Source organism: Podarcis raffonei, chromosome 3 (assembly GCF_027172205.1).
Source record: "Podarcis raffonei isolate rPodRaf1 chromosome 3, rPodRaf1.pri, whole genome shotgun sequence".
NCBI lineage: Eukaryota > Metazoa > Chordata > Lepidosauria > Squamata > Lacertidae > Podarcis > Podarcis raffonei.
In genome coordinates, this window is record NC_070604.1 from 124,374,981 (window position 1) to 124,401,878 (window position 26,898).

The following is a 26,898-nucleotide window of genomic DNA, read 5'->3' on the forward strand; positions in this document are numbered from 1 at the left end:
GGATTCCCCGCTGCCCTCGCCCAGCCTCTTCCATTCGCCCCGTCTCAGTCGCGGCCAGAGACCCTGGGGACGGACTCTGCCGGAGGGCAGTTTTAAAGGGGTTCTTTAGCGGCGATTCCTGCATGGCAGCGGGGTTGGACTAGATGACCCCTGGGGCTACCTTCCAAGGCTACAGTTCCGGGTGATCCTTGGCCTTCCTCTCCCCCTCCCAACGCCACTTCCACTTTCTTCCGAAGCGGCTTCGCTGCCTCAGGCCGAGAGCGCGCCCCTTCCCGCAAAAAGGAAAACGCGATCTGGAACCAGCGGCTTTAGCAAACGTGACACAACTTTATTCTCTCGGCAGATTAAAAACTCGGCAAAGTGCAGGCGAAAGCGAGGAAGTCCTTTGGCGGGGGCGGCGGGGGGGACGCTGCTGCTTTGACTCCTCAGTGCTGACCTGCTTGAGGGGGAAAGAGCCACACTCAGCATTGGGGGAGGGGGCGCCTGGGCTCATCGGCCGGGAAGAGAGAGGGCAGCCCCCCCCCCACCAGCAGAAGAAAGCAGAATTTCTCTTTTACGTCCAGCTCGGAGCAGAAAAGCAAGGAGGTGTGGGAGCCCTGAAAACTGGGCGTCTGGGAATATAAAGGTTTTCTTTAAAAACCTCAGATTTTTAAACTTCTGGAGGCAGGGGGGAGGGGAGACTGTGCCCCACTCAGTGCTGAACCAATGGGCTGCGGATGCTCAACCGAGCTCATAGCCAGGGTGATCCACAATGGGGGGGTGGGAGGAGCTGGAGCCACATCCACATTCCTGACTCCCCCCCCCAGGAGCCTCATTTGGGCTGAGGCAGGTGTGCTGGGGAAGTTTACTTACATTCAGTTCACAGTATGATCCTGAAGGCAGGCTTTAGCTTGTAGTTGGAGAAGAGAGTGTAGGTTCACGTGCTGCTGGCTGAGGGCCAGCAGACAGCAAAAGACACCAGGATGGAATAAGGCAGAAAAGGGAAGAGGGCTGGGTGACCAGCCCTTTTATGGGGTCTCCCAGGTCACATCCAGGACTCACTTACCATGAGAGGCACTCGCTGGCTTTGGCCTCAGCCGGGGCAGGTTCTCTCCATCTAGGCAGAGAAAAGAGAGACCCAAGAGCCCTGAAGCCCATGACGTTGTCCGGGGTGGACTAGATGACTCTGTGGATCCCATTCAACTCTACAACAACTCTCTGGTTCACACGTCGGGCTCTGTCAGTGGGGAGGCCCCGTGTCTGAGCCCAAGCTCAGAGAAAGAGAGGAAGCAGCTACCTGGCGCAGAGTGAGGCCCTTGCTTGGTCCATTGAGCTTAGGGGACAGTGGCCCCCCAAGGTCTCTGAAGCCCTACCTTGGGAAGCCCCTGGGGCGGATGGGGGAGCGTACCTGCAAGCAGAGCAGGTGCTCCACCACCAAGCATAATGGCCCTTCCTTCTATTATGGGATGTGACCTCTGGCCTATGTTGCTGCCTGCCTGGACCCTGCTGGAGTGAGACTGCTTCCTGCCAAAGCCGGCTGAGCAGTCTTCTTCACCTGCGATGCGTGCATTTCAGGGGGTTGGCAGTGGTCAATTTGGGGCTCTCCGATTTCAGCAGTGCCCTGTGTGGTGCTAAAATTTGGTGCCCCCTCCCCCTCGCACTCTACAACATCATGGTGCTGCCCCCTGCAGCTAGGAGCCCATTGTGGCCAAACCAGTCATGCCACCCTAAAGCCACCTCTGGGGTTGGTCTAGATGGCCCTTGGGGTCCCTCCCAGTTCTACACAGAAGCTTCTACAACAGCAAAGCCAGTCAGTTCCACAGAGACCCATCGCTGGAAGAGGGGCAGGAAGAGCTCTCCCACCACTGCCACCAGATTTGCTTTCAGAACGGAAGAGAAACCGACTGGGTCAGGCAGCCATTGTCCCTTCCAGCCCAGCCTCCTCTCTCACGGGGGCCACCTGGGTGCAGAGGCAGTTCCACAGCCGCCTGAGCAGCGCAGTCATACTGGGTGCCGCACAGCAGTGCCGCAATGCTGTAGAATGGAGAACGAGGAGGGGGGCAATTCTAGTGTCCCACAGGGTGCTGCTGACATTTGAGAGCCCAAACTCTGCCAGTGCTGGATGCTCCACAAAGAAACCAGCAAGCAGGATCTGATCCCAAAAGCCCCCTCCCCTCCTGCGGCTTCCCTTGATAGCCTCCTCCTCCTCCTCCATGAATTTGTCTTCTCATGAGGAGGGGAGTTCCACAGTTCGACTGCATGAAGAAGTTCTTTCTCTTATCCGCCATGCATCTTCCAACAGATCCATTCCTGGCTTCCCGAGTAAATTGCAGGTGTGAGATTGATGGACTCTTCTGGAGCCCAGGTCTCGTTGACCCACCCAGAACTCACAGTGCCTGATGGCTGTGCCAACCCCCAGCCCCACCTCCAAGCAGCCCCAGCTCAGCCCCCCTTGCCCCCTCTCCCTTCCAGTCCCAGCTCACCTTCCGTCCCCTCGGGGGCATCTGTCCCCTCCAGATGTTCTCCCTCTTCTGCCTCCAGGCCCCCCTCTGGGCCAAGACCCTCCTGCTCCGCGTCCTCTCCAGCAGCATCTGAAAGGGAGAGGAGAGAAAGGAGCAGCTTGTGGAGAAAGCCCTTCCTTCAGCTGGAAATGTTGTGGATAGTAGGAGAGGATATATTAATTGAATATTATCCTTCTGGACTCATGCTAGTGAGCTAGTAGCAGAGCACATTCCTCTGTAGATTGCAGGAAACTAGTTGGTAGATTCGTTAGAATCTCTTGAGTTAAGCAATCCAGTCTGGCTTGTCCAGATTGGGTTGTTCCTCGCAAATTCCCCTTTGTTCCCTCTTAAAAAGAATAAAAACACAACAGTCTTCTCTTAAAGTAATAAGAAGTTTACTTACATTCAGTTCACAGTATGATCCTGAAGACAGGCTTTAGCTTGTAGTTGGAAAAGAGAGTGTAGGTTCACGTGCTGCTGGCTGAGGGCCAGCAGACAGCAAAAGACACCAGGATGGAATAAGGCGGAAAAGGGAAGGTGGCTGTGTGACCAGCCCTTTTATGGGGTCTCCCAGGGTCACACCCATCGACCTGGTCACACGCAGGGGGAGGAAGCTTCAGACCAGGTGTGACAGGAAGTCCTCCTGGCTGGAGCAACATCCCCCTGTGGGTCCACTCTGGCCAAACAGGAAATGTTGTACTTGACTGCTTTCTGTGATGTCACATCCCACACTGTTGCCCACCCACCACCTCAGGAAAAGTTGCAGGATCTCATGGAGATGGGGAAGGGACATTTTCTTTCTCTGCATCAATCGTGCATAATTTTTTGTCAAAGGTTTTCTGGAAGCCCAGGTGTCTGCTGTGCTGGCAGGTGCAAGCAGGGTTCTAGGTGTCTTCTGTGCAGACACAGACACAATCGTACCTGCAACATTGGGGGCTGGACTAGATGACCCTTGGAGTCTCTTCTGACTTTACAGTTCTAGGACTCTGCAAACGCTCTTCAGACTAAAACTGCCAGCTTTTCATCGCTGTCTGCCAGGATATTGGGGGGGGGGCAGACAGGCTCAGTGGGGCTCCCTCTTCCTTGTGTCCCAGGTGGTGCCAGCTCCTTCCCTGACTGTGGCTCAGCCCAGCAGGCCAGCGATCCTGAGCTCTGCCCAGGGAAGCAGATGGCCAGCTGGCGGCAGCCTCCCCTTCTTCCCACCCCCTTCTGGTCCAGGTGTGAGCCTCACCTGTCTGGAATTCAATTGTCCTCAGCATTTCCGCCACGTGGTCGATGTTGACCGTGAAGTGGTCCATGCTTTCATAGCCAGGCTCTGGGTGGCTGCTCATGGAGACTTTGGACATGTCTGTGATTCTGCGGGGAAAAGGAGGAGAGAGGTGGGACAGAGCCCATTCACCAGGCAGGCAGACAGGCCCACTTTACACCTGTGTTGCAGCACAAAGTGTGTGAAGAAACACAATATCCCTTCCCTTCCATAGCGTGGGAGATTAGCAGCCAAATTTAACAAATGCATATTACTGGGACTAACAACACTGGGCTGTCTTTCTGGTAGGCGGATACTCAGACCATAGAGATACGATTGGTAGAGAGGGCTCTGTGTGAGGTCATTTCCCCTGCATTCCTGGAGGACACTTCCTGTCCCTGCCCCTCTTCCTTTGACCGGCTTTGGATGCAGGTTATCCTGGACATGGAAGTATTTTGCCTGCAAAGCTTTTACTGCTGCCATTGCTGTGATCCAAAGCATGAATATAAACCAAGTAAATATTATTTTTAAACTTGCTTCCCTAGCTGTTGCCAGACTATTTATGAAGGAGAGCCAGCTTATTCTGAACCCAGAAAGAGACCCAGCTGGTCGGGGGGGTGGAGTCGGGGGGGGGGGGCTCCCAGTTTGGAACCTCAAGGTCAAGAGGATCCAGGAGAGCCAATATGGGGCTGAGTCAGGGGGTGAAACTTTGGCGCCTGGGTGAGGGCTGCCCCCTACTGTTGGCTGGGCCCACTGTTGTGCTGTCTGTGGGGCCCACTGTCTGTGGGGTGGTGCTGAGCCCCTGGCCCCCCGGGAAAGATGCGAGAGGCTCTGCTCCTTCCTCCCCATCTCATGCTACTCACTTTTTGATCAGCTCCTTTGCCTGCTGCAGGAAAAGAAAGAGAGCGTTTCAGCACCAGCCCTGGCAGGTAGAACCCTTTGAACAACCCCCTTCACAAACCAAAAGGGGGCCATTGATTTCCCCAGGGTTGCACAGCCCCTCCCACTATTTTCTGTGGGTCCCTGCCCGCCCACCTCAAGCATCCTGCCCTGCCCAGCCCCCCCCCTCCCGCTCCTTCCGCCCCACCTGCATGTACCTGGAGGTAGACAGCCATCTGGGGCTCCTCCATGGACTGGATGGCCGACTCCACCAGCTTGGAGGAGACCTCAAGGTGGTCCCCATACTGGCGGATCAGGCCCCGCACCCGCTGGAGCTTGTCGTCCTGCTCCCGCCCGATCTCCAGCAGAAGCTCCTTCTTGCGCTCTTCCAGGATGCTGTACAAGGAGTCAAAGCGCAGGCAGAGGTGCTGCTTCTGCCGCCGGGCGTTGTCCTGCCAGGGGAGGCAGGAAGCAGGTTAGCACCGTGTGATAGGGATTCTGAGGTCTTGGATATCTTAAATGTTCATAAGTGTACCAACCAAGCATCAGCACAGGAAGACCGACCTGAAACCATTTTGATTCCCAAACTGAGCAAATGTTTTCTCTGCAAGGTCAAAGGAAAATGGAAAAGCCTCCCCATTGTCTTTTCCTTCACAAATCCTGTCTTAAGGGCACATTTAAGATACGAATAGGGTGTGAGCCTGTGACCTGGCTCAGGAACTAAGTATTTATCATTACAAAAGACTGGCCAGGCTCCCCAGGCAATCCAGTCAAGTGACCATTAAACAGGTAACCTGGCAGACAGGAGGTAAACAAACCACTCAGATTTCTGCTGTAGACCGCCTTTTCTGTGATGTAGGTATGATGTTTGTGGGGTGGTGGTCTTGGGTTACACCCCTTCTGTGATGTATGCATGATGTATGGAGGGATAGTCTTGAGCTCCAGGGCAGGGAATTTAAAATGTCTAAGGGCAGACACACCCTGGTTCTGGGTCCCCCTCCCTCCTGCGTGTGGTGAGAGAGGACCCTGTTGCAACAGATCAATAAAGATCAGGCTTACTAGCTGCTTTGCTTCTCAATATTCTCTGGTTGGCCTCTGTTATTTTCTCCTACCAATAGGGAACCTATGTAAGGACTCTATATGGGCTCTTGGATACCCCATAGGGGGAAAAGGGCATATTTTGTTTACAACAGTGGTGGGCTCCCAAACCTTTCTGGGCCTCTGCCCCTTTGACTCCATAAACTCATGAACCCAGAGGCCCCCACCCCACCCTATAGAAAGGATCGTTCAACAGCAACACGATGAAATTCAAAACAATGAATTGCACGTTTATTCAAAATGCAATTTAAACTATTAAGTTTAATTAACACGCCAAATTGGATGAACTTGATCCAGTGACCCTGAAGCCAGAGATTAATTTGAGCCTCCAGCACCCCACTGCATCTTAGCCCCCCCCCAGTAGTCCCACTGCCCCCCAGGGGGCACTACCACCCACTTTAGAAACCACCAGCCTGCCAGGTTTTGAAAAGGCCTATTTTCACCATCTGGGGAGGGCTCAGTTGGCCCCTTGGCAAGACTCACCTGTTTCCTTTATTCGTGTGTCACCTTTTGGCCCCAGAGGGGGGTCCGAAGGCAATTGCAACTTTGAAGGTTTAAGGCTCTATAATGGCAGGTTTTTTAATCAGCTCAGAAATCTCCTGGGGCTTCAGAATTCCCTGCAAATTCTACAGGGGGGCCTCTTCTCCCCAGATTCCACTTGGGCAGGGGATCCCCCAGAAGAGACGAGCCCCAGCCGGGCGCCCAGGGGGAGCATGGAGGCTCCTCCCCACTCACCTCAATGGTTTTGCAGATCTCCTCCATCTGGGTGATGATGGCCTGGATCCGGTCGTTCCCAGCCACCAGCATGGCGATGCCATCGCTCAGCTCCCCCTGCCCAGCCAGAAAGAGGGAGGAAGACTGTGGGATGTAATCCACTGGGAGCAGTCAAATACAACATTCCTTGTTTTCCTAGAGTGGACATGCAAGGGGATGTTTGGTCCAGCCCATGGGTAGGCAAACTAAGGCCCAGGGGCCGGATCCAGCCCAATCGCCTTATAAATCCGGCCTGCAGACGGTCCAGGAATCAGCATGTTTTCACATGAGTAGAATGTGTCCTTTTATTTAAAATGCATCTCTGGGTTATTTGTGGGGCATAGGAATTCATTCATTATTTTTTTCCAAAATATAGTCTGGCCCCCCACAAGGTCTGAGGGACGGTGGACTGGCCCCCTGCTGAAAAAGTTTGCTGACCCTTGGTCCAGCCAGTCAAAACTTCCTGTTCCTCCTGGGCTGGAGCATTCTTCCTTTGCATGTGACTGGCGGTGGGCGTGACCTCACCTGTCCAGGTAACAAAAGGATGAATCACGCAGGACTCTCTCTCTCTTTCACTTCTTCATTCAACCCGCTTCTCAGCTAGGAATGCTCTGCTAGCTGCCAGCCAGCAGAAGCACTGGGATCCACATGTACATATTTGCAACTAAGTCTGCCTTCAGGAATCTAGCTGACAATAAGATTTTCTTGTCTTTATTCTTTTAAGAGAATTTACCAGGATTTTACAATTCAATCTGAGACAGACTGAATTGCATACTAGTGAGAGGCTCACACGAGCCTGCAACCAGCTATCTGCTGTGCATGTAAGAAAGGGGAGTGTAACTCTGCTAAGTAAAGGAACTTGCTAGCACAGGTTTGGAAGGATATAAATAAACAATATATCCTCTCCTGCCACCCTGAACATTCCCACATAGACAACCTCAGCTGACCACTTCAGTGTCCTCGTCATGTTGCAAGATCTGCGAGGGGGGAGCCTCTCCTGCACTCCCTCCCTTAGATGCCAGTGTGAAGTTGAGCAGAGTTGGGAGAAGGCTGGAAGTTGGAGACACAGAGACCCGCTTGTTCTGTGCTGAATCCAAAGCTGCAGCTAATGAGGAAGCAAGACCTGTCAGGGTGCTGATGCTGGGAGCCCCTCCATCCTGTGCTCATCCTTTGTAAAGGTCAAGGGACCCCTGACCATTAGGTCCAGTCGTGGCCGACTCTGGGGTTGCGGCACTCATCTTGCTTTACTGGCCGAGGGAGCCGGCGTACAGCTTCCGGGTCATGTGGCCAGCAGGACTAAGCCGCTTCTGGCGAACCAGAGCAGCGCACGGAAACGCCGTTTACCTTCCCACCGGAGTGGTACCTATTGATCTACTTGCACTTTGACGTGCTTTCGAACTGCTAGGTTGGCAGGAGCAGGGACTGAGTGACGGGAGCTCACCCCGTCACAGGGATTTGAATTGCCAACCTTCTGATCAGCAAGTCCTAGGCTCTGTGGTTTAACCCACAGCGCCGCCCGCGTCCCATCCTTTGTATATATGGGTAAATGAAACCCTAAAGGCACCACAGTCTCCGCTGACCTTCATTCCAAGGAAGCAGAACCTGCGTCAGCAACTGGAACCCCTGGAGTCTCTCGGAGGTGGTGTGGGACCACCGTGTCCAGGGCTCCAAAGCCAAAGGCCGCTCCTGCCCCCTCTGCCCCCACCCCGCCTGCCCAGGCCAGAGAGTGCCAGTGGGGCTGCAGGGAGAGGGCAGGGCCTCCCCCCCCACTGCCTCTGCTGCTTGGTACCTTCTGGCGCTTGTAGATGTTGGTCAGAGGGGCCACTTCGCAGTCCTTGTGGGCCCCAAAGACTTTGCACATGGAGCAGGTGGGGACCTCGCAGGTGAGGCAGTAGATGTTGATCTTCTCCTCCTCATGCTCCTCACACATCAGCTGCTGCTCCGCCTTGGCATGGAGGGGTCTGGGGGGGCACAGCAGGGAGAAGGAAAGGCTGCGTGAGCCCCCCAGACATTGCCCCTCCTCCTCAACCCACCCCTGAGACGAATGTTCCCGATTTGGCCAGGAAAGGACCTGAACAGGGTGTCTTTTGTCATGGTCGCCTCAAACCAGTGTAGAACTGGGGCACAGCCTTCACCTGGGATGCAGCAGGCCAAAGTGCCCAACCCTCAGAGGCAGTGTGGCCCAGTGATCAGAGGGTCAGACTGGGAACTGGGAGACCATGGTTTAAACATCTCCACTGGGCATGGCCTTCAGCCAGTCACTGCCTCTCTCCGCCTAACCCGCCTCACAGGGGTGTTGTGGGGGTTAAACGAGGAGAGGGAGAACCAGGTTGCACCTGGAGCTCCCTTGAGATAATAATAATAATAAAATTTTATTTATATCTTGCCCTCCCCAGCCAAAGCCGGGCTCAGAGCAGCTAACAACAGTAAAATACAGTAATACATTCAAAAATCAATTCATTATAAAATCAGTTCAAGTCAAATTGATGGCAACCATTGGGCTAGAGTTCTGTGAGGATTACCAAAGGAGGGGGTCAGGCTGTGCCTTGGCCAAAGGCCTGGTGGAACAGCTCTGTCTTGCAGGCCCTGCAGAAATATGTCAAGGCCCCCAGGGCCCTAGTCTCTTGTGACAAAGCGTTCCACCGGATCGGGGCCATGGCCGAAAAGGCCCTGGCTCTGGTTGAGGCCAGCCTAACTTCCCAGCGGCCCAGGACCTCCAAGATGTTTTTGTTTGAAGACCGTAAGTTCCTCTGTGGGACATACCAGGAGAGGCGGTAAAGGTGAGGTACAAATGCAGCCAACCAACTAATAAATAGAGGGTTACGTGGTTCAGTTTCTAGGCCTTGGTGTTGCAAATGTGAAGCCGACCCAGGAAGAGGGAGCAGAAACATAGCAGAGCAGGCAGCCAACAAAAGCAGCTCAGGTTCTGCGGACCCGGCAAGGTTTGGGAATAGCAGAAAAGCTCTGGCTTGTGTGTATTTTGATAAGGCATAATACAAAAAGTGTCCTGCAGGTTGAAAGCTCATTTGCCCCTTTGCAGGAGGAGGGGAAGATGTGCTGGTTATTGAATCATAGATCATATAGTATGAAGGGACTCCAAGGGTCCTCTAGTCCACCCCCAGCAATGCGGGAATCCCAGGAGAGGAGCCAAAATCTGAGAGCTGCTCCCTCATTTGGCCGGAAGGGAAGCTTCAGGGTGGCCATGCCTGTGAGCAGGGGGGGGGGCCCTGGGAGGTCTGAGCGCCCCTCCCTGCCCACTGCTTACCGAGAGGATTCCTGCTTGTAGATGTCAATGATGTTTTCCACGAGGAGGTTGCGCTGCAGCCCATAAACGCCATGCCGGTCCAGCACCACTTCATGCCGGCAGGATGGGCACCGGAACCGACCTCCTGAGGACACCGACGTGGAGCCGCGCGACTGCCAGAGAGGGTTGGAGGCCTGTGGGGGAGGCAGGAGGGGGCGGAAAATAGATCTGACCCACATGTGGGTAATGAAAAAAATAGTTGATGGGGTTCCTAGATTCAAAACGTGGGGCTTTGCACCCTCTCCAACAGGAGAGAGCCCCCAGCAAAGTTTAAAACAGTCACAGAATTAAGCAGTAGTATAATGAGGGAATGTAAATTGGAAAACCCTTTTGAATATCCTCTTTAATCTGCTTTAAAGCTCATGGCCCCTTCTCTCTACCCCTCCAGCAACAGACCACACACTCTTAAGTAACTTTAAAAGCTTTACTTACTAAATCCCAAGGTTGGAGTATTGCATTATTCCATGCAGCAGCAAGGGGAACACAGGTAGGATAGTCTTGTGTGCAAAATATAGATTATTTTTTTTTTTTTTATAATATTTTTTATTACGTTTCTTTCCAAATTTTATACATTACAAACAAATAAGGAGTTTACAAGAAACCATTTTTTTTTTTTTTAACAAAAATCCCAACTTGGACTTCCCCACCCCTTCCGATTCTGCGTTCTTTATATTAACAATGTCAGCAATTTGTTACCTTATGTCATACCTTATTGTAACTTTTACATGTTATGTATCTATATTCAATGTATTATGTCACAATTTTTATACCTTTAAAATAAACGTAACATGTTCAATTTCATATTATCTCCTTTTCTCTTTTATCACTTAGTTTACTATTTACTTAATCATAATTGCTAAAGCGTATCATTTCCAAATCATGCACCGTCTTAAGATTCATACAGTTTGTAATACTTTTGCAAGTAGTCTTTAAACTTTTTCCAGTCCACCTCAATTGTTTCTACATCCAAATCTCGGATTCTGCCGGTCAGTTCAGCTATCTCCATGTAGTCCATCAACTGCATCTGCCATTCCTCCAGCGTGGGTAAATCTTGTGTCTTCCAGTTCTTTGCGATGAGTATTCTTGCTGCTGTACTAGCATACATAAACAAAGTTCTGTCCTTCTTTAACACTTTCTGGTCTACCATGCCCAACAGGAAGGCCTCTGGTTTCTTGGGAAAGGTATACCTAAATACCTTTTTCAACTCATTGTAAATCATTTCCCAGAAAGCCTTAACCTTTGGGCATGTCCACCAGAGGTGAAAGAAAGTCCCCTCTGCTTCCTTACACTTCCAACATTTATTGTCAGACAGGTGATGTATCTTAGCTAACTTGACTGGGGTCATGTACCACCGGTATATCATTTTCATAATGTTTTCCTTCAAGGCCGTACTGGCCGTGAATTTCATTCCGGTGTTCCATAACCTTTCCCAGTCTTCAAACATAATGTTGTGTCCAACATCCTGTGCCCATTTAATCATAGCAGATTTAACTGTCTCATCCTGTAAATTCCACATAAGCAGCAAGTTATACATTCTAGATAACAGCTTTGTCTTTGGTTCTAACAATTCTGTCTCTAGTTTCGACTTTTCCACCTGGAAACCAACTTTTTTGTCCATTTTGAAAACCTCTTGAATTTGAGCATAATGTAGCCAATCTCGCACCTTATTTTTTAGTTTGTCCTGGCTCTGCAACTTCCAATTGTCTCCAATTTTTTCAGTCAATTCCCAATATTTCGGCCAATAGGCCTCCATATTGGGTCTTTTTCGGGCCTTGGCCTCCACTGGTGATAGCCACCTCGGAGTTTTACTCTCTAGTAAGTCTTTATATTTCATCCAGACTGCAAAAATTGCTTTTCTGACAATGTGGCTTTTAAACAATTTATGTGCTTTAACCTTGTCGTACCATAGGTATGCGTGCCATCCAAAAGCATTATTAAAACCTTCCAGATCTAGGACATCGGTGTTTTCCAACAAAAACCAATCTTTCAGCCAGCAGAAGGCTGCAGCTTCATAATACAACCTCAAGTCCGGCAGGGCAAACCCCCCTCTTTCTTTCGAATCTGTTAATATTTTAAACTTTATTCGGGGCTTTTTGCCCTGCCAGATAAATCTAGATATATCCTTCTGCCATTTTCCAAAGCAATCCACTCTGTCCACGATCTGTAAGGTTTGAAACAAAAATAACATTTTCGGCAACACATTCATTTTTATAGCTGCAATTCTTCCCAACAAGGAAAGTTTCAATCTTGACCAAATTTCTAAATCCTTTTTAACTTCCAACCAACATTTCTCATAATTATCCTTAAATAAATTCAAATTCTTGGAGGACAAATAGATCCCAAGGTATTTCACTTTTTTAACCACATTCAGTTCTGTTTCTCTCTGAAACCCCTCTGTTTCTGTAATTGTTAAATTTTTGGTCAGAACCTTAGTTTTTTGTTTATTCAACCTAAATCCCGCCACCCGACCAAATTCAGATATAAGTTCGAGAACTCTTTTTGTACTGGATTCTGGCTCCTGCAGTGTCAAAACTAGGTCATCTGCAAAAGCTTTCAGTTTATATTGTTTCACTCCGACCTCTATCCCTTGTACCAACCGGTCCTCTCTGATCATATTCAATAGCACCTCCAGGACTGAAATAAATAACAGAGGGGATAGAGGGCACCCTTGTCGTGTCCCTTTTTCAATTTTAAATTCCTCCGTCACCACATTGTTCACTATTAATTTAGCTTTTTGTTCTGAATAGATTGCATGTAATCCATTCTCAAACCCCCGTCCCACTCCCATCCCTTCCAAGTTCTTCTTCATAAACATCCAAGATATGTTGTCAAATGCTTTCTCCGCATCAATAAAGATTAACACCGCCCTTGTGTTCCTGTTAGTCTGCAAAAGTTCTAAAATGTCAATGATGTTTCTAGTGTTCTCATATAAATGTCTACCAGGGAGAAAGCCAGCTTGGTCTTTATGAATTACTTCATTTAAGACTTTTTTAAGTCTATTTGCCAAAATGTCTGCAAATATTTTGTAATCCACATTTAGGAGTGAGATGGGACGGTAGTTTTTAAGCTGAGTCTTTTCAGATTCTGACTTAGGTATCAATGTGATGAAGGCTTCTTTCCACTTTTCTGGTGCCCTCTTCCCATCCATAATCTGGTTACATACCTCCAACAAAGGTTGTATCAAATAGTCCTTCAGAACCTTGTAATATTTGGAGGTAAGTCCATCCGGGCCTGGAGATTTGCCTAGTTGCATATTCTGAATGGCACCTTCAATTTCCTGTGAGGTTATTGTAGAGTTCAAGATTGATCTTTTATCTTGAGTTATTTTTGATAGTCCATTTATCTTTAAAAATTGATCTATCTCTGATTCTTTCTGGGGCCCCTGTGCATACAGTTCTTTGAAGTATCTGTGGAAGCACCTCCTAATTTCTTCTGGTTTCTGTACGATCCTTCCATCAATCTCTAGATTTGTTATCGTGTTTAGCTTTTGTCTTTTTTTCAGCTGCCAAGCTAGCAGCTTTCCACATTTATTTGCTGATTCAAAAGATCTTTGCTTCATCTGTTTTATTTTCCATTCAATCTCCTGATTAATCAATTTTGAGTATTCTGCTTGGTGGAATTTAATTTCTCTCAGCACCTCCTTGGACTTTGGTTTGGTTCTCAGTTTTTTTTCTCCTTGGTGTATTTTCTCCAATATTTTGTCCTTCTTTCCGTTCCAGAGTTTTTTCTTGATTGAATTCTGTTGTATCAGAAACCCTCTCATAAGAGCTTTGCTTGCGTCCCAGATCGTTCTTTTTTCAACTGTAGTATTCAGATTTATCTCAAAATAGTCCTTTAATGTTTTTTGGGCCTTTTTCACAATCTCTTGATCTCTTAGTAGTGTGTCATTCATTCTCCATCTGAAGGAACCGGGTTGAGTTAATCTAAGTTCTATTTTCAAGGCGTTGTGGTCGGAGCATGTTTTTGGGCAGATTTCCACCTTTTTAGTCTTGGGTGCCAGCCCCCTGGAGGTCCAGATTTGGTCGATCCTTGACCAAGACAGGTGGGCCTCAGAGAAAAAAGTTCCTTCTTTACCTAGGGGGTTCTTTGTCCTCCATATGTCGATCAAATCCAGATTGTCAGTCAGTTCGAAAAAAGTTTTGGGCAGTCTGCCGTCTGATGTTAAGTTTTGGTTGTAAGACTTATCCATATGTGTAGACACCACTCCATTCATATCTCCCATCATTATGATGTTAGCATAATCCAGATAGTCCAGCAACGTCTCATGCAGCTTCTTGAAAAATTCTGATTTCCCGTCATTTGGGGCATAAATTCCTAATATCAATATTTTTTCTCCTTGGGTTTGAATTTCAATTGCCAAAATTCTTCCTTGTTCATCCTTAAATAGAAATTTGGGTATCAGGCTCTCCTTAGCGTAGATCACCACTCCTCTTTTCTTTACTTTGTCAGACGAAATAAATTCTTGGCCTAATCTTTTATTTACCAAAACCTTCCTGTGGAGCCTGGTCACATGGGTTTCTTGTAGGCAAATAATGTCCAATTGTTCTTTCTTCAATATGTGAAATAACCTCCTTCTTTTCTCCGGGGAATTTCCGCCATTTATATTCCAACTGAGTAGCCGCAGAGACATCCTGAACTATTCTGCTACACCTAGAGCGGTGTATCTTCTTTCTCCTCTGGTTCCGAAGGTGCAGGTATTGCTCCACCTGGGTTGGGTATAGGCCAATTAGCTGCTGCTTCTTTTTGGAGGTCTTCTCCGTGATCGTGCTGGAACTTTTGTAAGTCCTCTGGTGATCTTATTTTAACCTTCTTCTGTTTGTAAGTGAATGATAGCCCTTGTGGGAACTCCCACCTGTAAGGAATTGTGTTGAGTCTCAGCAACTTAGCCAAATCTGAGTAGGTGGCTCTCAAGTCCAATAACTGTTTAGGAATATCTCGGTAAATTTCCACCCTTTTCTCTTGTATCACAATTGAGTTTTTGAAGTGTAGGCCTAGTATTTTGTCTCTCTCCTCCCTTGATCTCAAAGCTATTAAGCAGTCTCTGGATCTATCTTTTCTTACTAATCTTCCCAACCGAAAAGCCGATACAATTTTGAAATCAATTTCTTCTTTTAAGTCCCAGAACTTTGTAAACTCTGTTGTCAAAAGTCCTTTCAAATCTTCTTGTTCAATTTCTGGGACTGCCCTTAGTCTGAGGTTGGTCTCGCGATTTTTCAATTCCACCAACGAGAGATAGGTTTGTTGGTCCCCTATCTGTTTATGAAGAGGCTTGACTTCCGCTTTAACTTCCTCGACTTCTTTTTTAGCTGATGTTGCAATTTGAACGGCTTCCCCTGCCAGTTTACGATTCTCTTCTGTTGCTCCTTGCAATTTTTCAATTGCTTGGGTATGTTGGGAAACCTGATCTGTCAATTTCTGGATCGAGGATGTTGCTTGGTCAATTTTTGTTGATTGGTTATCAATTTTTTGATTTATTGCTGACAATTGTTCCAAAACTTGTTTCAGTACTGCCTCAGCTCCTCCTGCTGCCATATCTTCCTCTTCAGATTTTTCAGGCTTTTCGGTTTCTACTTTTTGTGTCGCAAGCACAGCTGGAACTGATAATCTACGTCCCTGAGTTAAAGTTGTTTGCAAAAGCTGTGCTTGCTTTTTTGCTTTCTCTTTCTCCTTAGCTTCCTTAGCTTTGGCTGCTCTTGTCTTTCCTGTGCCACTCATCAGTCAACGTTCAAGGTCAAGTGTTGTAATCCCATGGGAAAGGCAAGTCCAGAATTAAAAACAGTCTATTGAGAGAAGGTAAACAGAGAAACTTTCCCAGGCCTCTATATTCCCAATGTCCTCTAGGGGGAGTGCCACCAAAGTTTTAGTAAGAAGAAGGTAACTTTCCGCAATTAAAGTCTCTTTGTTCCAACTTTAAAAACAATTTTAAAAGCAAATTAGTTCCAGCACGCTAAAAGAAAGGTCCTGCAGAGCCCTTTTAAACATATAACAAAGTTCCAGCAAGGTGCCTGCAATTGTATCCACTTCAGCTAGGTGAGCTCAAAATTACACTATCCAGTTACAAAAGTATCTGGAAGCTTGCAACAGTTCCGCAGTTTAAACAACTTTACCCGGCCACCCGGGAATTTGGGGTTAGAGTCTTCCCTTGCCCTTGGGGTGTCCGCTCCAGGTCAATTTTATGCTGTATTTATTCTTTAAAAGTAAAATTCAAATGTGCACGAAAGTCCCGATTTAAAGCTTCAAAGCTTCCCTGTTCACAGCGCTTTCCGCTCTTTAGACCGTCTGCTTTGATCTTGAAAGCAGTGTCGGAAGACGGACTTCCTCTTTCTCGTCTCCCGTTTTTAGCCAAATTTTCCGATTTGATTTGTAGAATCTTAGGTCCTTACTCACGGGTTTGATGTTTCAGCCCGATGTTTCTTGGAAGAAAGGTCAGCGCTCATCCGTGACAGCCGCGCGGCTTCGCCTCCGCAGAAAGAGCGATGAACCCACAGCACCGCTCCCCCTCCTTCACTCCGGAGCCCCTTACGGGGTTCCTTTTGTGATTTCGGGGTCGCTCCAGGTGCCCGCCGGGTCCCACGGCCACGGACTCACTCTGCCCGTGGTTTATCTTGATGGGTTGCCGCTGCGCCGTCGCGAGCAACCCTTTTCTGCGGTGCCCCTCTTCAGAGCTCGAAGAGGTCCGCCATCACGGTTTTGCGCCGCCTCCGGAAGTCCGCAAAATATAGATTATAGTCTTAAGCATGCGGCCTGTACTTTGGAGCAAGTTCAGACACGTCTGTCCTGCTTAGTTAAATAGCTGGAAGAGAAGCAGCTTCACTTCCTCCCTCAGGAGCTGAGGGAGCACAACCTAGCTGAGGGTGCAAAGCCCCACATTTTGAATCTAGGGGTGGGTGTGGCAAAGGACCTGCTGTCTTTCTTCATTCATGGTTTTCCCTTTGGCCACTAGGTGGCGCTGCTGAGGATAGAGAGAGACATCCCCCCCCCTTGGGAAAACGGCTCCCCCTCCCTCATCCCACCCCCAGGATCAGCCTCCAGAGAACACAGTTGCTTCAGCTTTTTCCCTCAGAAGCAGCAGCCACACAGCCTCCACACCAAGGGCAGGCAAACTAAGGCCCAGGGGCCGGATCTGGCCTAATCACCTTCTAAATCTGGCCCGCAGACGGTCTGGGAATCAGCGTGTTTTTTCATGAGTAGAATGTGTGCTTTTATTTAAAATGCATCTCTGGGATATTTGTGGTGTAGCAGGAAACACCCCCCCCCAATCATTCAGTTCCTACAAACTTCACACACACTCACACTCACACTCACACACTACATACGCTACGCTTCTGTTATAAATTCATAGAAAATCAACCATACATTGGATTTGCACTGTTCCATTTTATTTTACTCCATGAAGGAAGGACTACAAAATGGGGAAGGTTTGATACAGGGCACCTTAATCCCTTCATCATCCCAGCACATCCACAGGAGCCCTGCCCAGTTGCTATGCCAACCCTGATGGTCCTAGACAGAAGACAATCAAAACAAAAAATTTTTTTTCTTCCAGTAGCACCTTAAAGACCAACTAAGTTAGTTCTTGGTATGAGCTTTCGTGTGCATGCACACTTCTTCAGATACACAATCAAGATCACAAAGAAGTTGCATATGGGAGTGGATTCAGCACGGACTGGAACAAAGGACAATGATCAGATCTTCCCTCTGGGGGCAGGAAACTGCAAACTCCCCTTTGTCTCCTGGAAGTGACTCATGGGGAGGGGGGAAAGGAGGAACTAGCCAGGTGACAAGACACTCAGGTTACCACCACAACTCCTCCCTCAACCCCTCCTTTCTGTGATGTATGCATGATGTTTCTGGGGGTGGTCTTGATCTACAGGGTGGGAATTTCAAAAGTTTTTATAAGGCCTTGCACACCATTTTTCTGTGTCTTTTCCTCTCTCCTGCAAGTGAGGGGAGCACCCTGTTGCAACAGTTCAATAAAGGCCAAGCCTACAGGCTGCTGATTTGCTCCAATTTACTCTGGTTGGTGTCTTTTTGTCCAAGGGAGCCCTCGGATTTTTCCGGTAACAGGGGGGCATAGGAATTTGTTCATTTCCCCCCAAAAAATATAGTCCGCCCCCCCCAGAAGGTCTGAGGGACAGTAGACCGGCATCCTGCTGAAAAAGTTTGCTGACCCACACCAAACCGAAATGAAGCCCTCCTGCAACTGTGGATTTTGCTGTACGATTTGCCAGCGTGTTCCAAGATGACCCCTCTGTGGTTTTTGGGGTCGCTGGTGGATAGAGATGTCTTCCGCTTCAGAGGCCTTCTTTCCCCACAATTTGTCTCGTGGGGTCTGGGGGGCACCCCTTCTTGACTGGTCCCCAGATTTGGACCTTGGGGATGCTTGGAGTATTTAAGTTTCCTGTAAGGAAGAATGTGGGGGGGTTTTTTGGGGGGGGGTTGTGTTACCTGACTGTAGAACAAGGGTTTTTTTCAGCCAGAACTCGCTGGCAGGGGTGTAGCCAGGATTTATTTTGGGCGGGGCAGGCACTATGTGTGTGTGTGGGGGGGAGAGAACAGAGTTATCTGTGACACAATTGGCCAGTTAGTTACGTATTTTTATTTATTTGCTTGATTTAGGGGGGGCGGGGGGACTGAGGAGAGCTGTCCATCCGTCCCTGCTATGCCCATGCTGACCAGCCCCTCTCAGGTGAGTGCCATTGCCATTCGCAGAGAACGAGGGAGGTGTTCATGGTGAGTTTAGGCATCTCTAGAAAAATAGCCCTCACAGACCCCTCTATCACCTCCCTGAACCTGGAGTCTAGGGAAAGGGGCACCTGCAGGTTATGGGTGGGAGGAAGGCAGAGAGAGAGAAAACCAAAGGCCCCAAATTTCACATCATTATTTGATTGGTGGCATTGCTGTGCTTCCACAGCCCACGGCAGAAAATGCCTCTGAATTTGCTGGAAGGCCCTGGAAGGGAGAGGGAGGGGAGAGGGTTGCTTTTGCGCTCGGATCCTGCTTGTGGGATCCCCATACTGGGCATCTGGTTGGCCACTGCTGGAACAGGAAGCTGGGTGAGATGGCTGGATCCTGCAGGGCTCTTTGAATGTTCTGATGCCACATGAAGGCAAATCTGGGCTGGAGATGATTTAATTAATTTGCATGCCACCCTATACCTGTATTCTCAACATAAAATTGCAATATAAAAAACAGGAAATGCATAATAAAGACAAAGACAATCCAATACTCCCCGTTTCCACAACACATTTAAAGGTCAATCAGCCAATCTATGATAAAATCTATTACTGCACAGGATAGATACAATATACACAAACGAGACCACTTTTGGTGCCCCATGATTCTGGGGGTCAGTACCATCACAGTTGGGGTGCTTGGTTCTATGGGCTCCCCTTCTCAGACTCTCTGATCCTTGAGGAGCATCACTGACTTTCTGAAAACTACAGTCCATTGGCATCCTCTCAGAAAACGCCATCCTTAACAGACACACCTTTCCCAGTAGTGATGTATGGAAGTGAGAGCTGGACTATAAAGAAGGCTGAGCGCTGAAGAATGGATGCTTTTGAATTCTGGTGCTGAGGAGACTTTTGAGAGTACCATGGACTGCAAGAAGATCAAATGTATCCATTCTTAAGGAAATTAGCCCTGAGTGCTCACTGGAAGGACAGATCCTGAAGCTGAGGCTCCAATCCTTTGGCCACCTCATGAGAAGAGAAGACTCCCTGGAAAAGACCCTGATGTTGGGGAAGATGGAGGGCACAAGGAGAAGGGGACGACAGAGGATGAGATGCTTGGACAGTGTTCTCGAAGCTACCAACATGTGGGAGGCAGTGGAAGGCAGGAGTGCCTCGCATGCTCTGGTCCAGGGGGCATGAAGAGGCAGACACTACTAAACGACTAAACGACTAATCAACAACAACACACACACCATGTGGAAGGTCATCAGAGCATCCTTGAAACAATTCCTCTTTGCGCTATGAAACCCATAATTACTTCAGCTTTGGGGGGAAACATGCATCTTCCGCTCAGCGTCTCAGTGCCTGGCTCAGAACAATCTGCTCCTGTCCCCCCAAACCCTGACCTGCTCTTGGGATAAACTGACCGTGTCTTTCATCAGCTGGACTCACAGGCAGGAGGGGCTTGAGCCCCTGAACTAGTGGCTTCCAAAGTGGGTAGTACTGCCCCTTCTGGGGGATTAACTAGGAAGGCCCCAAGAGGCAAGGGGGCCGCAGGGGTCTCTGGAAGTGTCAATATCAGAATTTGGAATGCCACTATCACTGGATCAAGTTCATCCATCTTGCAGAATAGTAGTAGCAGTAGTAATAATAATAATAATAATAATTTATTATTTATACCCCACCTATCTGGCTGGGTCTCCCCAGCCACTTTGGGCGGCTGCCAACAGAATAATAATAATAATAATAATAATAATAATAATAATAATAATAAAGTGATAAAACATCAGACATTAAAAACTTCCCAATACAAGGCTGCCTTCAGATGTTTCCTAAAAGTTGTGTGATTCTTTATCTCCCTGACATCTGAAGGGAGGGCGTTCCACAGGGCGGGTGCCACCACTGAGAAGGCCCTCTGCCTGGTTCCCTGGTCCTCGCAGGGAGGGAACCACCAGAAGGCCCTTGGAGCTGGATCTCAGCATCTGGGCAGAACGATGGGGGTGGAGACACTCCTTCAGGTATACTGGATTTTGAATACAATTAATTCTTCCTGTTTTGAATTTCCTCAAGTTATTCTCTTCCTTAGTGGCTTGCCTCAGCTGCCACAAAATATGTCTCTCCTGCATTGGTCTCTACAGCCAAAGCAGGCTCTGCAACCTCCCAACATTTTGTCTTCACCACAGAGGCGTACTCCTCCAACCAACCAGTCAAGGGTAGGGTGGGGGGCACTGGGGAGGGGTTTGGGAACTTCTTCCCTAGACTGCTCCACAAAAGAGGTCCACTCTTCTCCGCCTACATAATGGACAAATAAACCTCACCTTAAATAGGAAACCTACTGCCTGCTCTGCCTGCTGACCTGCTTTTGGCTCCCACCCAAAGCACATCACAAAATCCATTGTCCACAGCCAAGCCCTCCCAGGGAACGGCATCTGTTCAGACTCGTCAGAAGCTCACAACGAAAAAATGTACGCCAGGCATTCCTCAGACTGGAATACCCACCCGACAAAGTGGAGGGAACTCCAGAGCAGGGGGATCCCAGGAAGGAAGAATCAGATGTGGAAGGAGAATGACAGGTCACCACTTGCTCCCACTTAAAGAATCATAGAGTAGGAAGGGACCTCAAGGGTCATCCAACCCAACCCCCTGAGATGCAGGAATCTCAGCTGAAGCATCCATGACAGATGGCCACCCAACCTCTGCTTAAAAACCGCCAAGGGAGGAGAGTCCACCACCTTCCAAGGAGACCGTTCTACTGTTGAACAGCTCTTTCCATCAAGATGTTCTTCCTAATGTTTAGGTGGAATCTCTCTTCTTGACATTTGAATCTATTGGCCTGGGTCCTCCTCTCTGGAGCATCAGAAAAGAAGGTTGCTCCACAGGACTTCCAAAGGTCCCATCTAAAACCATCCTGGACGACGACAGATGCTCTCTTCTGACAGGCCTTGGGCTGCAGGACTCCACTTTCTTACAGACAATTTGTACACACAACAGAGACCCAGACCCGGAGACCCCTTTTGTCCTCATCCTGGCGGGATTAGGTCCCATACCAGTATCTCCAGAGCAGAGACACTGTACAGGGCCTAATCCTGCCACCCACAGCATCTGGGATTCATGCATTGCAATGCCTGCCTTCTCCTCCCAACAAGGCCCCTTCTGCACATTGCAAACCTAAAAGTATAAATGGATACAAATCCGTCATCAGAAATGGCAATATTAAAAGAACAGCGAGGGAACATTTTGACCACCTAGAAGACTGGAGCTGACCTTACGTGACCAGATCCTGGAACAAAAGAACTTCAGAAGGGAGGCTGCAACAGGAAACCACAGAATTGCAATTTATCAAGAGGCTAAGAGCCTCACGCATTGGATTGGGACCCTGAAATTTATAAAATGATGCCTGGTCTGGAGAAAAAGAATGAAGAAAAGTTTTCCTCTGTCTTTCATCACACCAGAAGAAGTGGACATCAAAGGAAGCTGAATATTGGAAGATTCAGAATTTATGAAAGAAAGTGTTTCTTCCCGCCATGTGTAGTTAAACTACGGAACTCCCTCCCACAGGAGGCAGCCAGGGACACCAACTTGAACTGGGCACATTCATGGGGGAGGAGAGGCTCTCAATGGCTCCTGGCCAGAATGGCTCTGCTTCCACAGAAATCCTAGTTGCTGGACACCGCAAGTGGGGAGGGGGCTCCTGGGCTCAGAGCCTGCCTGCTGGTTTCCCATTTGGGCATCTGTGAAAACAGGATGCTGCGCTACGTGGGCCGTGGGCCTGATCCAGCAGCCAGGCTTTGAATAATGTCTGTGCTATTGATGACTTGTTCTTAGTTAACTTAATCTGCCCTGCATTTCATTTTCTTCTGACCTCATTACTTGCAGGAAGCAACGATGTCGATGTGCGAATGCCTGAACACACACATCAGAGCAGCTGAAGATGGAGGAAGCCTAATGCAGGTCGCATATATAGAATCAGAGAACTGTAGAGTTGGAAGGGACCCCCAAGGGTCATCTAGTCCAGCCCCCCAACGCAGGAATCACAGCTCAAGCATATCTGCTGGAGGGCCACCTGCCTTCCACACCTGGCTGCTCCTCCCCATCACCTCCACTCCCCCCTCCCTTCCTCATTGGGGGGCCAGGGATGGACCACCATGGAGATAGGAAGGAGTCACACCTTTTTCTCCCCGGACCTCAAGGGGCTGTACATCCTTCTCCTCCCCATTTGATCTGCCCAACACCCTTGCCAGGTAGTTAGGCCATGACTGACCACCCATTGAACATCATGGCCAGGGGGAGATTCGAACCTGAGTCTCTCCCAGGTCCGAGTCCGGCACTCTGACCACTCCACCGCCCTGCTTCTGTGCAACGCCAGCCAGTGCTGCTCTCCTGATCACGTCCCCCTTCCCAGAGCTGTGTCCAGTACCTGAGCCCCCCACCCTCCTTAGCCCACTCATCCTCCTGCCCCCCCTGCTCTCTCCCCACACCTCAAAGTCTTCTTTGGGGCAGGCAGTTCCTCTCCACTTTTGCTTTGGCTCAAGTTGTTCTGAAATACCTCAAGCAGATTCACAGCAAAGAGCAAAGGAGGAGAGTCGCTGGCCGTGACGCCCTCCCTGCTGGATAATTCGGCTGCCCTCCAAACCCACCCACTTCCACCCCAGAGCTGAGAGCTGGCCGGGCAGAGACGCCGCTGGCCCTCACCTGGAAGATGTCGTTGGCGCACTTGCGGCAGAGGTTGTGCTGGCAGGGCAGGATGACCACCGGCTTGGTGAACATCTCCAGGCAGATGGGGCAGATGAGCTGCTTCTCCAGGTTGTCCATGCTCTGCGAAGTCCCCAACAGCGGCTTGAAGCCCACGGCAAAGTTCATCCCCGCAGCGGCCCCCTGCACACTCCAAGGGGCTCGGTGGGCAACTGTGGACAGACACCCCGGGCCTCCCTCTGCCCTCTTCCTCTCCCTGCCCCCTATCTGCCCCTCACACGTCTCTCGGCCGGCCTTGGCCCCTGCCTGGCTCCCTCTCGCCTGGCCTGGTCCTTGGGCCTCCGCCTGGCTGCCCTCGCTCCTGGAAGTCCTCTCTGCCTCGCTCTGGAGCTGCTTCTGGCCACCCACCCCTGTCCTGGGCCTACCAGGCTATTTTTAGGGGGTCACATGATCCCAATGGCATCCCAGCTGCCATTTTTGTCCCAGCAATTGGAAGGGGGTCAGAGAGGGGAGAAGCAACAGCAGCTGTCAGTGGCATCAGGTGACACTTAGTCACTGTTCCTCAACAGGGCAATGACATCTTTGGCCTGGGAAAGTGGGGGGTGGCCAGAGGGGGTCTCCTCTGATACAGGCCATGTTTTCCATCTCAGGGTTCAGCCCTGGAACCGCCCCTCTTTCCCTTTTCCACATTGTATTGTAGCGAGAAAAGCAGGGGTTGCCTTCAGGAGTTTGAAGTAATAGTGACATTTAGTGGAGTCCATGTTTGTGTATCGGGCAAGATCAAAACTCTGACTCTGCCTGCTTCTCTCAAGCAGAGCCAGGAGATGAGCTTTTGTCATAGACCGCACAGGGTAACACACACACACACACACACACACACACACACACACACACACACTTCAATCCGCCACCCCAAAATCCCTTTGGATTTCAGCTCAGATTCTTTTGCACAAAACCTTTGAAAGCATCCAAGCAGCAAACGTCGGCAGAGAGTTTGTGGTGGAACTCGATCACTCAAGAATTCTGTGGGCATTCCATTCACTTATTTTAAAATGTTAGGAAGTCTGGATTGAACATATATATAGCCAAAATATAGTTTGTGGAGGAAGTCTGTGTAGTACCACCGAGTTATTTTAAAAGTTTCGTGAAAAGGGAGGTCTTGCATTTCTGTCTGAGGGCAGGGACATGGAGCCAGGTTCCAGCAAACTCTTTTGGAGGGAATTGGAAAGGGGCCAGCATGGAGAAGTCCCTGTTCTTGTGCCTTGTGAGAGGAAGTGCGCAACTGGAAAGTATGGCAAGATCTCCTCCTCCTCCGTTACCAGGGAGGTGCCAGGCAGCCTCGGGGGGGGGGGGCACAGTCCCTGCATGGAGCATACCATCCCTAGAGGGAGCAGTCATTAGGAGATCTGAAACAAAGGAGGCTGTGATTGTTTTGAACTGGGGCCTGAATGCAGTGGGGGGCTCGATATGGGCGAGTTAACTGAATTTCTGTAAAGTGGAGACTGTGTGGGGGAGGGGCTCCCAGGTCTGGTGCTAGAGAGTTTACCAGTTCTAAAAGGGTTGCGCCCCCTCAGAGGGAACAGGAAGTAGTTTAGAGGTCCCCCTGGTTCCTTTTGTCCCTGGGTGCTCAGGGAACATCCCCAGTGAGAAGGGCTGAGGAGCAACAGGTTGGTATCCCAGGTATGCCATTTCCTGTCTAGGAAATGCCACAAGTCCCATGTTGGTAACCTCATGGCTGGACTACTGCAATGCACGAGGTGGGGCTTCCCTTAGGGTTCGTCTGGAAGCTGCATCAGAATGTGGCAGTCAGGTTATCATTATTCATAATAATTAAATTCATATGCCCCCCCTTCATCTGAAGATCACAGAGCTGTTCACAACAGGTTGCTGAGTGGGGCACCTGGGCTTGCAGGTATCCCTGAGGGATATCTCTGCTGAGGGAACCAACACTGGCTGCCCATCAGCTGCAAAGTCATCCTGCCAACATATACATCAAGGACTGAACTTTCTGAGAGTCAGAGCTGTTCAATAGTGGACCAGTCTCGCTCGGGAAGTTGTGGACTCTCCTTCCTAGGAGGCTCTTAAACAGAGACTGGCTGTCCACCTGCTTTAGCTGAGATTCCTGCATTGCCGGGGGTACGACTGGATGACCCTGGGGTTCCTTCCAACTCTACAATTCTATGATTCTATGAACTTGGGACCATCTGGGGAAATGTCACTCCTGGCACGGCTGGACTGTGACCTGAAAATGGGCATTTCCCACGATTGCTCCTGCATTACGGAACACCCTTTCCCCTGCTGTAGGTGAAGCACCCTCTGCCAGTCACTTCGGGCACCTGGTGGAGGCAGGGATTCCCCCCCCCCAGCTTCCCCTGACCCATAAGATTGGACCCCTGTTATTAAGAGGTTGTTGGTTCTTCTCTTTTTTATCCTATTTTTCCCTGATTTCATATATGCATATTGGTACAGCACCCAAGACACCTTTTGAGTTTAGAAATGCGTGTGGTGCAAGGGGTGTCCCCTGCCAAGATCTTGTGGGTCTGATCAGAGGAAGTCCTTTGCAGCCCAACGTTTTGCCCTGTGATCCGTCCCTGTCACGAACCCTCTAGCTTCCCTTCAGTGCCCCCCCCCTTTCTGCTTCCACCCATAATGCGCACAGGGTTTTTGCAGCAGGCCCTAAAGAGAAAGGGACAGACAGACGGACGGACAGACAGACGCCTCTTAAAGCCACTTCTACAAATTAACAATGTGCTCAGCATTGTGTTGCGTGTGTATCCTCTCCAATTGGATTCTTGCCTCTCCACCTCTCCATAAATAACACCATGAAAGTCATGCTGCCATCCTGCAAATAGGGAATATTTGGTCTCCCTCTTCACTGACCTGGGGGGATTGGGGCTGTTTCTCCTCCAAGTCAAGCCCCATCGTGGAAGAATTGGGCGCGCTGAGGGTCCTTCTCTTCCAGGCACCATGAAACTAGCTCAACTGCTTTTTCAGCCTCGGTTCAAGTTGGAAAATGCTGTGCTTTTATTTCTCTCCCTGCCCCCCCCAAACTTGCCTTTTCTTTCCCTCTTTGTCTTGTGTTCCTTAAGGCCAACTTGAAACTGGACCCCTGGAAGCCAGCCCCACTCACTCCCCCAACTACACCGTAATAGTCTCCAGGTGGGGGGAGGCAAAGGCGGGGGGCTGATCTCTCCACAGCCACCAGCGTCAGCAATGAATAAAGCATTTCCCAAGTTCTGCATTTGGGTACGATGAATCCGATGCACAAATGAGGGATGAGCGACACCTGCCTTGGCAGCAGAGCTTGCGAGGAGGAGCGCAAGGTCTCCAGCCAACCCAGGCTAAGCGTGAGTCAGTGCTGTGATGCGGCAGCTCAGTCAGCGGCTGGGATTCCAGGCTGGGCTCAGGCTGATGCTGATCTGAAGGAGCAGCTCAGTGGGCCCAGATCCAGAATGAATAATCCAAAGGCGGGAAGGATAAAAACAACAACACATAGATGTGGAGAATGAAGATCACCCCACACTTTGCAAAAGCTAATGGTTGCGTTCAATGCAATTCCTGCATTGCAGGGGGTTGGACTAGATGACCCTGCGGTCCCCTTCCAGCTCTACAGTTCCCGGAGTCCAGGCCATGCAACTGATTGTCCCCTTCTGTGAGCAGTGGCTGAGGAGAGTCACCACCCGCTGCCCTGAACCTCAGGGGAGAATCAGGTCAATATGTAAGAAACAGCTAAGCCTGCCTTTGCCGCCCTGGCGCCCTCCAGATTTTAGA

General features: G+C 49.6%; 1 protein-coding gene across 3 annotated transcripts; it reads right to left on the bottom strand.

The window, feature by feature from the left end:
- Nucleotides 1-307: 307 nt before the first annotated feature.
- TRIM54 (tripartite motif containing 54) lies at nucleotides 308-26,118 on the bottom strand. 3 transcript variants are annotated; one of them, XM_053383953.1, is made up of 10 exons: nucleotides 26,008-26,118; nucleotides 9,722-9,894; nucleotides 8,246-8,417; nucleotides 6,439-6,534; nucleotides 4,824-5,057; nucleotides 4,590-4,612; nucleotides 3,712-3,836; nucleotides 2,463-2,570; nucleotides 1,046-1,096; nucleotides 308-439 (listed from the first exon to the last, which is right to left on the bottom strand). In XM_053383953.1, the coding sequence occupies exons 1-10, from the start codon at nucleotides 26,047-26,049 to the stop codon at nucleotides 426-428; spliced, it is 1,038 nt and encodes a 345-aa protein (XP_053239928.1). In that variant the 5' UTR covers nucleotides 26,050-26,118; the 3' UTR covers nucleotides 308-425. The 3 variants fall into 3 exon arrangements, with proteins under 3 accessions (XP_053239928.1, XP_053239927.1, XP_053239926.1); XM_053383952.1 differs by lacking the exon at nucleotides 26,008-26,118 and adding an exon at nucleotides 23,128-23,429 and having other exon boundaries at nucleotides 308-436; XM_053383951.1 differs by lacking the exon at nucleotides 26,008-26,118 and adding an exon at nucleotides 23,128-23,429.
- Nucleotides 26,119-26,898: the final 780 nt, after the last annotated feature.